General features: G+C 39.0%; 1 protein-coding gene across 6 annotated transcripts in view; it reads left to right on the top strand.

The window, feature by feature from the left end:
* EPC1 (enhancer of polycomb homolog 1) overlaps positions 1-15614 on the top strand; it is a 96688-nt gene that overhangs the window by 55138 nt on the left and 25936 nt on the right. For all 6 annotated transcript variants that reach the window (XM_025264314.3, XM_025264313.3, XM_025264310.3 and 3 more), the window contains one exon: positions 14384-14543. In XM_025264314.3, coding sequence (XP_025120099.1) covers positions 14384-14543 — 160 coding nt within the window. The remainder of the gene's footprint in view (positions 1-14383; positions 14544-15614) is intronic.

Raw genomic sequence — 15614 nt, 5'->3', positions numbered from 1 at the left:
AATGGTACGGATGAGCCTGTGTGCAGGGCAGGAGTAGAAGCACAGAAGCAGAGAAGATGTGTGTGCATGGTGGGGTGGTCGCGAGGGTGAGGGTGAGGGGTCAGAGGGTGAATTGAGAGTAGCGTTAACATGCGCATTTCACCAGGCGTAAAACAGACGGCCAATGGGGCACTGCTGTGCATCACATGGAGCTCGGCCCAGGGCTCTGCGATGACCTAGAGCAGTGAGATGGGAAGGTGGGGCTGCTTAAGAGGGCAGGGATATATGTATATTTAGAGCATGTTATAGTCCAGCAGAAACTAACACAACACTGTAAAGCAATTACATAGAAAAGGAAAATAATATGCTTTCAGAATGAAGATTAAGTATCTGATTCGGGGTCTAATTTTTAATGAACTTCCCTCTTCTGTCATTTTCACCATGTAAATGGTAGAGTAAGCTTTGTGTGTGCCAGTGATCCATCAGACTGCTGCATCTTGAAAATTAAACAGCACAGATCAAGAATCTGCAAACTTTTCATAACCAGTCAGATAGTAAATATTTTAGGCTTCTCAGGCCTTACAGTCTCTGTCACACCCACTCTGCTATTGTTGAACAAAAGCAGCCATGGGGATATGTAAATGACCCAGTTCGACTGTGTTCTAATAAACCATTTACAAAAACAGGTGGTGAGCCAGATTTGCCCCTCAGGGAACAATGTGCCAATCCCTCATCTGTATTACTGTCTGTAAAAGGGAGCTCTGTTGCCAGAGATTTCGTAGTCTTAACACAGCCCTCCTTTTTAAAAATAAACTTAGTAAAAAACCAGCTCACTATGAGTTGAACACTGGAACCAGGAGGCTATATTTCCCCAAACTGATGAAATCCATTATTGTAGAAGACACTGTTTTTTGTATACCCCAGTTAAACCTTGTAACATTATTTTAATATTTACCTTTTTATTACTGAAAAGTAAAAACTTGGTCCCACCAAACATTTATATAAATCACACTAACAACAGTCAGTGCGTAGTTAGGAAATGTTGACTGCTGGATTTATTCATTTGGAAAATCATGATGCATTTTGGCAAATGTGAAACCACCGAGAATCCTCGGATTCTTCTCTAACAGTAAAGAAACCGTTAGCCTTGTCTATTACTGTCTATTAGCAAATTGTTTAATCATGTAACACCTAGTTATGTCCCTAGAACCATTATTCAGAAAATCGTACCCTGAGGCTTGTCCCGGTGTCACTGACTTAGGAGTTCATGCAGTTACTTGGCAGCAATTCTGGAAGAACTTACATCTCTTACTCTTGCTTATAGAGTCTACTTCCCAGCCCTCCCACCCAATTTCCTTTTGCTCTTAGTTTAAAGGAAACAGTTATTATAGTTGACCCGGGAACAGCTTAGTTTTGAACTGTATGAGTCTACTCATAATGTGAATTTTTTTCTATAAATAAGACACCACTATAGATCTGTGGTTAGTTGAATCCATGGATGCAGAACCCTGGATGCAGGGGGCCCACTGTAAAGTTATACTCTAATTTTCTTTTCTTTTTAATTAAAATTTTTTTTCAATGATTTTTTTTTCTCAAAGTTATACCTGGATTTTCAGTTGATGGGGAATTTAATTGATGCTCCTGACCCCCAAATTGTTCAGGGATCAGCTGTATTTGGAAAGGAGTTCAAAGTTAGAGCAAAGTTGCAAGAAAAAGAGGAGTACATCCATGTACACTTATTGTTAACATTGTGTCTCATTTGCTTTGTCTGTTTTTCCACACACCCTTTTTGTCTTACACCCACCCACCCGACACACACACACACACACCCACCCACACCCACACCCACACACACACACCCACCCGACACACAGAATTTTTTCCACACACACGCAGATTTTTTTGAAGTTAGTTGCTTATATCATGGCTCTTTACCCTTAAATATTTTAACAAGTGTTTCACCTTTTGTGATGTAGACATTTTTGAAGATTAGAGACCCTTTGATTTTTTTTTTTTAATAGGGTGATCCCATTTTGGGTTTGTCTGATATTTTCTCTATTAGATTCAGGTGTTGTGTTCTCCATTAGATTCAGGTGTTGCTAGCACATTGTATAAGGGATGCTGTATTCTCATGGTATCACCTCTGGAGGCACGTAATATTGTTTGCCTCTCGTTGGTGCTGTTCATTCTGGTCGTCCAGTCAGGGTGTGGCCTGGTTTCCCCACTGTATGGTTGCTACTTTTCCCTTGCAGCTAATAAGCAATTTGGGGAACCTACGTCCTCTTGAGAGTGGAGTATCTTCTTCCTGACCTTGGTCTTGGTGTGCTTTCCTGCCTGCTATGCCCTTCCTTTCTGGTATATGTGAGGCAGGTAGCTTAGGGCTGAAACTCCTGTCAGGAAATTTTTTTCTGGATTCAGAGTTGTTTGGTTTCCAATAAACATATTAATTGAATAGATATTTAGAAAATCACCTGTACCTCTTTTGTATGTTACCGTCGTGATAGTGTCATATACCTGTTTTCAAAGACTCTCTAAAAGAGATATCCTAGTAGAATTATGAAGAAATGATAGATTTGGGTGGACTTAAAGACAGGGGTGGTGATGGACAGGGAAGCCCAGCTTGCTGCAGTCCATGGGGTCACAGAGTCGGACACAACTGAGCACCTGAACTGAAATGAAAGATGGGGTGCGAGGTGTCACATATACGTGTAATTGGAAAGTTCTGTTAGACACTCCCTGTGGCTGGAATGTGGACATTCAGGGTAGAGCATGGTAAGGTGTTAGACTGGCAAAATTAGCTAGAGCTCAGTCATAAAGGACTCCATTTGCCTTGCCAAGATCTTAAAGGCAACAGAAAGCCAATGATTAAGTGTGAATGTGTGGACAACCAGGGAAGCCCTGTTCCTCTTTTAGAAAGACCACTGGCAGTAGCCACAGAGGGAAGTGGACAGTAGTATGATGCTGGAGGTAAGAAGGCTGACTGCAGCCTGGCTGTGACAGTGGGATGAGAAAGCACTAAAAGACTTCTAGACATAAGATGAAGAAGAAATTGATAGGATCTGGTGCCTGATTTGAAAACAGGGACATAGGTAGCAAAAGGGAGCTGGAAAAATAAAGACTTCCTGGGTGACTGGATGTATGATGGTGTGATTCACAGAAATTAATAGTACACGAGGAGGGACAGATTGGGAGAGTTGGCAGGTGGGGAGTTGATGTTACATGGGATATATCAGTGAACTTGTAATAAGAGGTCTTTATACATGTGCCTAATGTTCAACAGAAATATGGGCTAAAGAGGAAGATTCTGAATTTGTCATCAGCATAGAAATGGTAGTTAAAGCCGTGATTGTGGATGAAGTTGCAGGAGCGAGTATGTAAAGGGCTAAGGACCAAGCCTTGCTTGTGTTAGGTTATATAAGCATGTTTCGTTTTAGATCAGTTTGAACTGGATGTTCAGTTTATTCAGTACTGTTGTTTTAGGGTGCTAATCTTTGTATTTTACTTGAATGTGTGATAAAAAGATTTTAAATAACAGCAGATTACTGGTTCTCTGGGGGTGCATTGGAGGTATAGAAATCCTCAGCATAAAGTTTGACACAAAACCCAGAGCCTTTTGAGCTTTTTAAAATTTAGTATTTAGGGGAACATTCTGATGAGATTGTAACCTTTATGAGAGTAGAAAAAGACTAATTTCAGTCCCTTCCCTTTCACATGACCAAACACCGCATCAGGTAGGCCTGCTTGTAACAAGGACGCTACTGACAGCTTGCGTCCATAAAGGGATATCGGGTACAAATAAGGGATAAGGGAAATACTAAATTGACAGATACTTCACACTGAAGAGAAATAACAAGACTGGAGTGTTTCACCTGGACCTCAGCAAAGGTCTTCTTTTACTGTTTCATTGTCTAGAAGTAAAACTAATTTCAGAGTACAGTAGTTGGGAGAAGCGGAGAGTAATATAGACTGAGAATCTTTTACCATTCATTTCCTGTAGAAAATGTAAGTATCGAACTGCTCTTTTTCTTGCCAAATAGTCTAATCTGTCTTCAGCTATTTTAACTGTTTATCCTGAGTATTCTAAGTACAAAAGCAAAGTGCATTTGTCTTTTTTATGTTTTTGCTTTTATGAAATTTAAATTTTTTTTTTTTTTAATGAAATACCTGTCTCAAACCAGAACAGTTTGTGGACGTTGAATAACTGGTGTAATTTCACTGGCTCATTTATTCAACAAATATTTACTGTTTACTTGTATGTGTTAGGCACAATTCTGGATTTGGGGTAAACAAAGCAAAAAATTCCTACCTTTGTGGGTCTTATATTCTGGGAAGAAGAGACAGATAATGAATAAAACAATAAGTAAATTCAGTAGTCTATGAGGAAGCAGGTGCTATCCAGGAAAATACAGCAGAGCCGAGGAATACAGTAGGATTGAGGGGAGAGGGAAGAGATTCCATACTTTTGTAACATTTTATTATGAAAAATTTCAAACATACAGTGAGGTTTCAAGAATTTTATAGTGACCACCCATATTCCCAGTAGCTGGATTCCACCATTAACATTTTACTCTACTTGCTATCTCTCCGTCTGTCAGTCCTTCTTATCTTTTAAGGCATTTTGAAGTCAATTATAGGCATCAGTGCACGTGTCCCTAAATATTTCAGCATACATATAATTCATTAGAGTTCAGTATTTATTGACTTTTTTTTTCTTTTGAGGTAAAATCTACATGAAAAGAAATTCACAAATACTTAGTGTATGTTAGCTGGATTGTAACAAATTCTTATGGTTGTATAACCCAACCCCCATGAAGACATGGAGCCTTACCATCATCACAGAAAGCTCTTTCATTCCCTTCCCCATTCAATCCTTGCCTCCACGCGTCAGAAGCAGCTACTAGGTTTTTTGTTTTTGTTTTCTTTGTACCAAAGATTAATTTTGCTTGTTTTTAAACATCACATAAATGGACTAAGAGTATGGACTCTTGTGCAAAGCTATTTCCCTTCACCCTAGTGTTTTTGAAGCTTACTTGAGTTGTGGGTATGTGGTTTATTCCTCTTTGTTGCTGAGTGGTCCTCTGTTGTGTTACTAAACCACAGTTTGTGCACCAGTCCTCCTGAGGATGGATATACTTGGGCTGTTTCCATTTTGAGGCTCTTGTGAATAAAACCCATGAAATTCTGATTCAGGTCTTTTTGTGGTCTTGTTTTCATTTCTCCTGGGTGAATACCTCAGAGTGGGATGGCTGAGCCATGTGGAATGTGTGTATTTTGTTTCATGAGATCTGGCGCCCCTTTTTCTCACTGATCATGTGTGCAGTTGAAGTTGTTCCTCATCCTTATGATTGTACGATGTTGTCAGCCTTTTCGGTTATAGCCATTCTGGAGGGTGCAGGGTGGGAGAGCTGGTAAAGAATTGTCTACAAAGGGGACTTTTGAATCAGGAGTTGAAATTGAGGAAGCAAGCTAATTTCTTATAAGTTTGACAAAGAGTAAGGAATCCAGTTTGACGAGAGCAGATTGAGTGAAGAGGAGCATAATGCCTGAGAGCAGCAAGGAAAGGGGAATGCCAATCCTACTGGACCTTGTAAGCAGTTTTAAGAACTTTGGCTCTTTTTCTGAGTGAGGGTGGGGAATAATTGGAATATTTTGATGGAAGTATGGCATGGCCTGACTTACCTATTTTTAACTATTAGTTTCTTTATTCCCATGAAGACAGACGAAAGTAGAGAAATCAGTCAGGAGGCTGTAATGAGCCAGGCAGGAACTGGGTGTTTGGATGCAGGAACTAGGAGCCCCTGCTGGAGCCCTAGGCATTGCTGGCTGGTTCTTCAAAATGTCACTAGGAGACAGGAGAGAAAGTGATTCAGCTCTCCGGCAGCAAAAGGGCCTGGCTCTCCATGCATAAATAATCAGGGGTTTAAACTTCTTAAGTGGCTTCTTACAAATGAGTCATCACTTACGTCCCCATAAGGAGTCTTACACAATATTGTTGTTTTTAATAAGCTGTTTTTAATTCAGTAATCTAAAAGGTATAAATGTGGTCTTAATTGTTACGGCTAACTGTTAAAGCCATTATTTGCTTAAATAAATAATGAATATAATTAAATCTTTGCATAGGTATTTGCACAGTGTAACCTTGAATAATTGTTTCTGGCTTGGTAATATTTATTAGAACTTCCTATAGAGCAGATAGAAATACCTTTTCCAATTTAGACTTATCTTCATTTTTCTATAATATTTTATAAAATATTGAGTAAAATATTGAGTGCCTGCAGTAAAGCAAAATATAGTTCTAGATGCTAAGTAAATTACAAAGGTAATTTAGTTCTCATTCTTTAAAGAATTGAGGTCCCCAATAGTACAAGAGAATACATCTTTTAAAGGAAAAAATATAAAGGTAGTTAGACTAGCATCTATCTAAGCAGCTCACATTTTGGAGATCAGTGTGTAAATGAATAAATGATTACAGCACAATTTCTTAGGTAGAGAATGTAGTACTACAGGAGGCAGAAGAAAGGTCCTTTTAAACCAGGTTTTGAAGAACAAGAGGAAATTTGAGGGGCTTGGGGTGAAACATGGTGAATGGTGGTCCATCCCAGTGAACAAAGGCACAGAACGGATGTTGCAGACACAGTATAGTGCTTCCCTTCGGGTGGATCTTATCTGCAGATAGCCGCTGTCACTCTCAACTGACTCAATGAAAATGATATTTCTGATGCCTCAAATATGTGATATGCCTGTACTGCCAATGCATTTATCAAAAGACTATTAAAAGCCACCTGAAAAGGCAAAAATTTTCTAGGGGTAAGCAAAAATAACAAGGGAAGTAAAAGAAAAAAACATTGTTAGAGGGGGAATATTACATATTACAAATAAAAAAATAAGTAGCAGAGTGACCTGCTGGACTTGGGAGGAAGTCCCACACTCTTCCAATGCCCTCGGTGAGCAGAGGTAACAAAAGTGGATATTTGGAGCCCATGATTGCAGGGTTCATGGAGACACAAAGATTATTGTTCAGTCTTTTCTGATCCTCCTTTTCATTGTTCACATTGCTATAGATAGAAAACGTTATCTATAATTACTTGCAGTGTGAGAAACTTTTAAAGTAGCATGCTTAATCATAAGTTACAATTTATCTGATTCCATTTTGTATAAGATTGAATATTAAAAAGTTCTTTAGATTATTTAATTGTATTTACTTTTTTCCCTGTAAGATCAGATTTGAGAGGTGTGCCTCTGTTATTTCATGAAAAATTGCAATTGTTCTTGGTGCTTTGGTGATTAACTCTGAAACTGAGCCTAATATGTAAAATATTCTTTAATATAAAGAAACTTTATATTAAAGTTTCAGGCACCTCCTAAGGTGCCAGACTAGTAAATGGTCTTCAAACACAGCTATTTCCTTTTCTTAAAATGATCTTTTAACTCCTGTTCTTACAGATTTTGGCTTACATGTCACTTTTCGCTAGTGAAAATGATACTCTCCTTGAAATCCCTTTCTTATTTATATTTCCCATAACTCATTGTACTTTTCCTTCATAGCACTTATCACACTTTGCAGTTTTTCCTAGGACTGTTTTATTGCTATCTGTCATCCCTATTACAATGTCAGGAACCATGTCTGTTTTATTTACCACTGTGCTCTCAGGCCAAGCACACAGTTGGCACTTAGTAAATACAGACTAAATTAATGAGCAGACTCCAGCCCTGCTGTTCTGCTCTGTATTTCTAGTTGTTGTCCTGAACCAGCATTTCCCACACTGTATTACAGAAGCTCTTCATGAACTATTAATAGATTCTGAAACAATGATTCTGTGGTCGTAAATTTGGTACCACTGAACCCTCCCTCATGAGCAACCAGTTTACATTAACGTGTTTAAAACTTTCATTCCTAGAGTTTAAAAATCCAGTGTTCGTTCTATCTCTTTTTTAAACTGTCAGACTCTTTATTAGACTACCTGTTGATAATCTGAAATTAAGTATTCCAGTGAACACAGTTGGGACAGGCTGGCTTACTCAGTGCTGCAGGTAGATGTATTTAAAAGTTTCATTTGATAGATACTATCTTCCAGGAACATCTGACTTTTTATATAATTGTAATTTAGGATAGGATCATCTTAGATATTTAGTCAGAGCATTCAATTTGTAATTATTGGATTCACAGCTCATCTTATTCTAATTTATCTCATGTGCTGCTTGACTTCACTATTTTATTATAATACATCTTCCTACTCAAAGCAAAAATTTCATTTTAACTTAAAATTGAAGTGTTACTTTAATATAATTTAGTGGGTTTTTTTCCCTTAGAAATAAGTATATATAGTTTGGGGTTTTAAGAATAACTTTCTTTGCCTACAAGTATAATTTTTACTCTTGAACTAAACTTGACTTAAATGGGAAGGGTTTTGCTGAACTAAATAAATTGTATCTTTTAGAAATTACGTTTGTTTTAGAAAATCATGTAGTGAGATGTACTCAATTTTTGTGTGCGTGTCAAAAAGAACTAAAAAGAATTTTAGAAAATAAGGAAAATAAAATGATAGAAGTGTTTCAAAATTGTATCACCTGGAGGTGATCTGTTAACTGGTGTACATACTTTGAAATTTGACGGGAATGTGTGCATGCTTGCACCTTTGTGCTCTTTGTGTTTTTGTATATTCACAGATACCTACATACATATTCGTTTATTCAGTACATATTTAAGCGCCGTGCATTGTGCCTGGCACTATTTTGGGGTGGCTGTTTAGCAGTGAAGAAAATAGACAAAAATCCCTGCCCTCATGATGCTTAGTTTGGGATGGGAAGGAAGTGGTGACACCAGCAAACAAGCCAAGTATGTGACATCAGAGGACAGTAAAGGCCACGGGAGACACAGCAGGTAGACAGATAAAAGAGTGTAGAGAGGATTGTGCTCAGCTACTTGGAAACTTTTTGCTATAGTTGTGTACGTTCAATTATGTCTTTTTCTTTTAAAAAAGATGAAAGACAAATATCCTGAACATATAATTTTCAGATCTCTTTTTACTTAATAAGTTGATGGATTTTTCCATCTCATTAAATATTACTCTCAAAGCTAGTGGAGGTGATGGAATTCAGGTTGAGCTCTTTAAATTCCTAGAAGATGATGCTGTGAAAGTGCTGCACTCAATATGCCAGCAAATTTGGGAAATTCAGCAGTGGCCACAGGACGGGAAAAGGTCAGTTTTCATGCCAATCCCAAAGAAAGGCAATGCCAAAGAATGCTCAAATACTGCACAATTGCACTCATCTCACATGCTAGTACAGTAATGCTCAAAATCCTCCAAACCAGGCGTCAACAGTACATGAACCCTGAACTTCCAGTTGTTCAAGCTGGATTTAGAAAAGGCAGAGGAACCAGAGATCAAATCCACTGGATCATCAAAAAAGCAAGAGAGTTCCAGAAAAACATCTATTTCTGCTTTATTGACTATGCCAAAGCCTTTGACTGGGTGGATCATAACAAACTCTGGAAAATACTTAAAGAGATGGGAATACCAGACCACCTGACCTGCCTCTTGAGAAATCTGTACGCAGGTCAGGAAGCAACAGTTAGAACTGGACATTGGAACAACAGGCTGGTTCCAGATAGGAAAAGGAATATGTCAAGGCTGTATATTGTCACCCTGCTTATTTATCTTACATGCAGAGTACATCATGAGACACGCTGAGCTTAATGAAGCACAGGCTGGAATCTAAGATTGCCGGGAGAAATATCAATAACCTCAGATATGCAGATGACACCATCCTTATGGCAGAAAGCTAAGAACTAAAGAGCCTCTTGATGAAAGTGAAAGAGGAGCGTGAAAAAGTTGGCTTAAAACTCAGCGTTCAGAAAACCAAGATCATGGTATCCAGTCCCATCACTTCATGGCAAATAGATGGGGAAACAGTGGAAACAGTGTCAGACTTTATTTTTTTGGGCTCCAAAATCACTGCAGATGGTGACTGCAGCCATGAAATTAAAAGACGCTTACTCCTTGGAAGAAAAGTTATGACCAACCTAGACAGCACATTAAAAAGCAGAGACATTACTTTGCCAACAAAGGTCTGTCTAGTCAAGGCTATGATTTTTCCAGTGGTCATGTATGGATGTGAGAGTTGGACTATAGAGAAAGCTGAGCACCGAAGAATTGAAGCTTTTGAACTGTGGTGTTGGAGAAGACTTTTGAGAGTCCCTTGGACTGCAAGGAGATCCAACCAGCCCATCCTAAAGGAAATCAATCCTGAATATTCATTGGAAGGACTGATGCTGAAGCTGAAACTCCAATACTTTGGCCACCTGATGCAAAGACCTGCCCTTATGGGAAAAGACCCTGATGCTGGGAAAGATTGAAGGCAGGAGGAGAAGGGGACGACAGAGGATGAGATGGTTGAATGGCATCACTGACTCAATGGACATGCGTTTGAATAAACTCCTGGAGTTGGTGATGGACAGGGAGGCCTGGTGTGCTATAGTTCATGGGGTTGCAAAGAGTCAGACACAACTGAGCAACTGAACTGAACTGAAATATTAACTCTAAACCACTTAAAGGCTGCACATATTCTGCTTTATAGAAATTGATCTATTTTTTTAGATAAGAACTAAAACCCTTCAGATGGTGACTGCAGCCATGAAATTAAAAGACGCTTACTCCTTGGAAGGAAAGTTATGACCAACCTAGATAGCATATTCAAAAGCAGAGACATTACTTTGCCAACAAAGGTCCGTTTAGTCAAGGCTATGGTTTTTCCACTGGTCATGTATGGATGCGAGAGTTGGACTGTGAAGAAAGCTGAGCGCCTAAGAATTGATGCTTTTGGACTGTGGTGTTGGAGAAGACTCTTGAGAGTCCCTTGGACTGCAAGGAGATCCAACCAGTCCATCCTAAAGGAGATCAGTCCTGGGATTTCTTTGGAAGGAATGATGCTAAAGCTGAAAGTCCAGTACTTTGGCCACCTCATGCGAAGAGTTGACTCATGGGAAAAGACTCTGATGCTGGGAGGGATTGGGGGCAGGAGGAGAAGGGGACGACAGAGGATGAGATGGCTGGATGACATCACTGACTTGATGGACGTGAGTCTGAGTGAACTCCGGGAGTTGGTGATGGACAGGGAGGCCTGGTGTGCTGCGATCCATGGGGTCGCAGAGTTGGACACGACTGAGCGACTGAACTGAACTGAACTGAAAACCCTTCAGACACTATTGCTCTTAGTACAAGGATGAATTTTTAACATGCCCATGACTCTGCATGATTTGATGCTGACCACCCTGTGTGCCCCTCACCACACTCTGGCCACACTGGCACCTGTGTGTGGCCCCCTTCAATCCTCAAGTCCTTGTACATACACAGGGTGACAGTAAATAGGAAAGTTTAAAGTTATAGTTACATCCCAGTTATTGAGGTTTTTCAGGCTTAGAAAACCATAACCTATTTGTTGTATATTACACATACCTTGAGTCCTTATGAAGTTCCTCATGAGGAAGATCTCCAGGGGATCTTCGCATCCCAGGGATCAGACCCAGGTCTTCCGCATTGTATGTGGATTCTTTACCACTTGAGCCACCAGGGAAGCATGAGGAAATTGTGTCAAATATTTTATAAAACAAAAACCATGTGTAAGGTTTTTTTTAAAGCAGTATTTACTATAATATTGAGAAACAAAAATTTGATTTCACAATTATAGAAAAATGGATATGAACATCAGGAAAAGTCTTTCTACAGAAAGCTGTTAACACTAGGGAGAATATAAATATTAACAAGCATATGGGAAACTTCAACTTCTCTAGTAGTGAAAGGTACATTAGTATGTCTCAGGCGTTTTATCTTGACCACAGTCCCCTATGATAGATACACAGTGTACACTTAGAGGTAATAAAACTTACTGGTATAACTATCTTGTCCCAAGCCCCAAAGTCCTAGAACTGGTAGACTGTGGAGCTGACATACAAGTCCAGAGCACTCCTGATACAAATCCTGTTCTTCACCACCACACTGCAAAACATCTAAAGGCCTTAGTGGTCCCATCTCACGCTGAGAAAGTAAATTTCATTGTGGTTCATCTAGAAAAATAAATAGCCCGGAAATTTTTGAAAAAGAATTGTGAGGAGTGAATTTAGTGTTTAAAAAGCACTAGTTAATAAATAGTCTGAGGCTGCGCTTTTAAAAAACACGTTAAATAGTGACATAGGAAGCATTTGAATAGAATAAGGAGGAAGAGCTTGGAAATACTCTCAAATGCAAGAGGAAGTTATAAAGGGACATTTTTTAGTCATTAAGGGAAATAGATGATTTTATGCTAGACATTAGGATAGTGGCTTGCTCTCTCTCCTTACATACAAAAAATAGGTCAACCATCTCTCACATGTTCACCTACACAGAGACGTGCTAACTGATTAAGAACAAAGTGCAAATTAAGAATAACGCGCCTTGCTCCCTCACTCCCTCCTTGAGTTTGGTGTAAGTAGAGGGGGGGCATGGGTCACAAAATTGCTCTTGCCATGAGAGGGTATCTGAGAGGGGAAGGGCACGCCTGTGACCAGCTCCCCACCTGCGTCTCAGGCTTCCAGGGCCAGTGCACTGGGACCACAACCTGTTCCCGGTCCCCCCTCTTGCCCCCTGCACACTGCTTCCACCAGCTCCCAAGAGCCACAAGAATCAGAGATCAAATGCATTATAAAAAGGAAAGGGTTTGTTTACATACCAGTGTTTGCAACTGTACAATTTATACCTGTTATTAAGGATAACAGAGTCATCAAGGAAAATGTTGATAAATTTGACTAGTAAAACTTTCTTACAAGGAAAAAAATTAAAATGACCAGTCAAACTTCAGGAAAATATTTGTCAATTTTATTACGCAGGGGCTAATTTCCTTAATATTGAAAAGGAAAATAATCCACCTATTTAAACATCAATGAGAAAAGGGAAAGCAGGCCTTTTGAAAGTGAGCAAATGGCAACACTCAAGGGAAGAAAAACTCACTGTAAAGAAATTAACCAAAAATAACAAGATGGGTGATTTTAAAATTGAAGAGAGATGTTAAGGATTCCTACACAGAATGGTCAGAATAGGTGTTGTCACCTCATGTACCCTCTGAGCACTTGCATCTCTCCTTGTCCTACAGAGGCTCTCGTGGGCCCACATAGGTATCTCCTATATATCATAGTACAGGGTTGGGTTTGCAGCATTCAGGGAGAAGGATAGGCGTTAGGTGGTTTCCAGGTTTGGTTTGGTTTTGTTTTGTTTTTTTCTCTTATCAGTTAATGTCTGGTTAAGTAACTAATGGAGTGTGTATTCCACATCCACAGAGTGAAATGCACTTCTGCTGTTGCACAAATTGTAGTAAAAGTATCAGTATGGAACAATCTCCAGGATATGTCAAGGGGATATGTCAGGGTATGTCAGGTCGCTCAGAAGACTCCTAGCTGTGAATTGAAATCTACGTATACATAAAATTACCAGAGGCTACTGATGGAGACTGAAATTTTTGTCTTCATACTGTTGGAATGTTTTTCATCCCTGAACTTGTATATAAATATTTTAAAAACTAGTATTTTTAAAACTAGTTTTAATTTAATGAAATGTTTACCAGAATTCAGTGATGATAGGGGTGGATGAGAACAGGTACTTTTATGGCAGCTGGTAAAAAAATCTTCCTGTGTGGCAACTCAACCGAAGCTCATTTTGAGCACCTGTTAGGTGCCAGGCATTATACTGAACATCTAATGCACATTTATATTACTTAAATCTTCCCAACCAACCCTGTAAGATTCAATTTTTCTTTTACTGGAGGAAACAGACTTAGAGGAATGAAGTGTCTTGCCAGGAGTCACAGACCCTGCAGCCTGTGCTTTCAGTCCCTGTACTTTACTACCGTCCAAAAAGGGCTCTGGAAATTCATAAGAAAGGGTATTCCTTGGGACAGAAGACCAGGTTTGAATCTGTGTCAGTTTCATCAACTAAAAATGGAGAAAATAATCTGTACCCTTCTTCTGAAGCACTGTATGAATAAGTGATTATAATCCATAAAATATTTTTTATACATAGCCTGCTTTCTTTATACAATAAGTTCAAATGTTTTACCCCTTTAAAAAAAAAATTCATCTGCAAAGTGCAAACTTTAAGTAACAGCTTTGGTCAGCCTTTTTTTTAATCTTATATAATTTAATCCTCAATTTCAGTGCAGTGCCTTTTCTTAAATTGAAATACACAGTGTATCTAACCAGATCTTCTTGTTTATACTCAAAATCTTTTCACCACAACTATATTGTTAGCATCCTTACAAGGCCACTAAAAATCCCTCTACTTTAAAAATAAATAAACAAGAAACTTCTTCATAAGGCTGTATGTTCTGATTGCTCGTTTTTTAATGTGTAAATGTACCTGTTTCTCCCTCTTTCTAGGAACACCATCTTCAGCGGGCTATTTCAGCACAGCAGGTGTATGGCGAGAAGAGGGATAACATGGTTATACCAGTCCCAGAAGCAGAAAGTAACATCGCTTACTATGAGTCTATATATCCTGGGGAATTCAAGATGCCAAAGCAGCTCATTCACATACAGCGTAAGTGATTACTCTCTTGATGACTGTATCTTGTACTGTGTTCTTACATATCTCAACAGATTTTTATGTTTATCTGTTGGGGGCCCCTTCATTGACCAGCATCAGCTTGAGAGTTATCAGAGCCATTTTCACCTTTTACACTTGTGCTTGAGATTCCCGCCTGACAAGAAAGAACACAGTTTCAGCCTAGATTTTTATTTTAGCTTAATCTCAACATGGCATCTTCTGTTACTGTAGATGAGTAGGATAAAGAGTATACCTTTAGATGTAGAAATCATTTTCTTACTGTTCAGAAATAGTAATACTAATTGCCTTAAAGAATTTCTTAGTAGAAGTCAGAAGTCAACAAACCTTTTCTGTAAAGGGTCAGATTGTGTTTTAAACTTTGTGGGTCATTCAGTCTCCGTCACAGCTATTTTACTCTGCAGTTACAGACAAAAGCAACAATAGACAGTACTTAAACAAATGGGCATGACTGTGTTCCAGTGAAACTCTCTTGACAAAAACATGTGTCAGTCCAGTATTGGCCCACAGGCCATAGTTTGCCAGCCCCATCTGTGTTTCTGTTTTTTTCTTTCTTGGCCAAGCCCCATAAGTTCATGGCATCTTAGTTCCCTGACCAGGGATCAAACCTGGGCCCTTGGCAGTGAAAGCATGGAGTCCACTGGACCCCCAGGGAATTCTCATGATTTTTTTTTTTTTTTTTTAATTTCGTGTTTTAATTGGTAACTTGTGTCACTTGGTACTGATAGAGGTCTTCAGTGGAAATGACCCTTTGATAGCTTAATCACATTTGATGATGAACTGCTGAGAGCTTGTAAACTTAGGTGAATTTATTTCATTCATTTGGTCCCCATGTTGTGGACCACTAAACGTGTAATTGCAGGGTTGCTAAGGAAAAGGTGTTAACCGCTTTCATTTTTGTCTTGTCTTTATGATCAAGAGCTTTTTCCAGGGGCCTGTCTAAACTTTTTACAGAACAGTATAAATCTGTTTTGTTTGTATTGTTCTCTCTGTGGACATAGAGCAACTAGCTTTACCTAGTTTCTTGCTTATTATCTACTTTTCTAA

The sequence above is a fragment of the Bubalus bubalis genome, chromosome 14, assembly GCF_019923935.1.
Source record: "Bubalus bubalis isolate 160015118507 breed Murrah chromosome 14, NDDB_SH_1, whole genome shotgun sequence".
NCBI classification, from domain to species: domain Eukaryota; kingdom Metazoa; phylum Chordata; class Mammalia; order Artiodactyla; family Bovidae; genus Bubalus; species Bubalus bubalis.
This window is presented reverse-complemented; position numbering and strand designations above follow the sequence as displayed.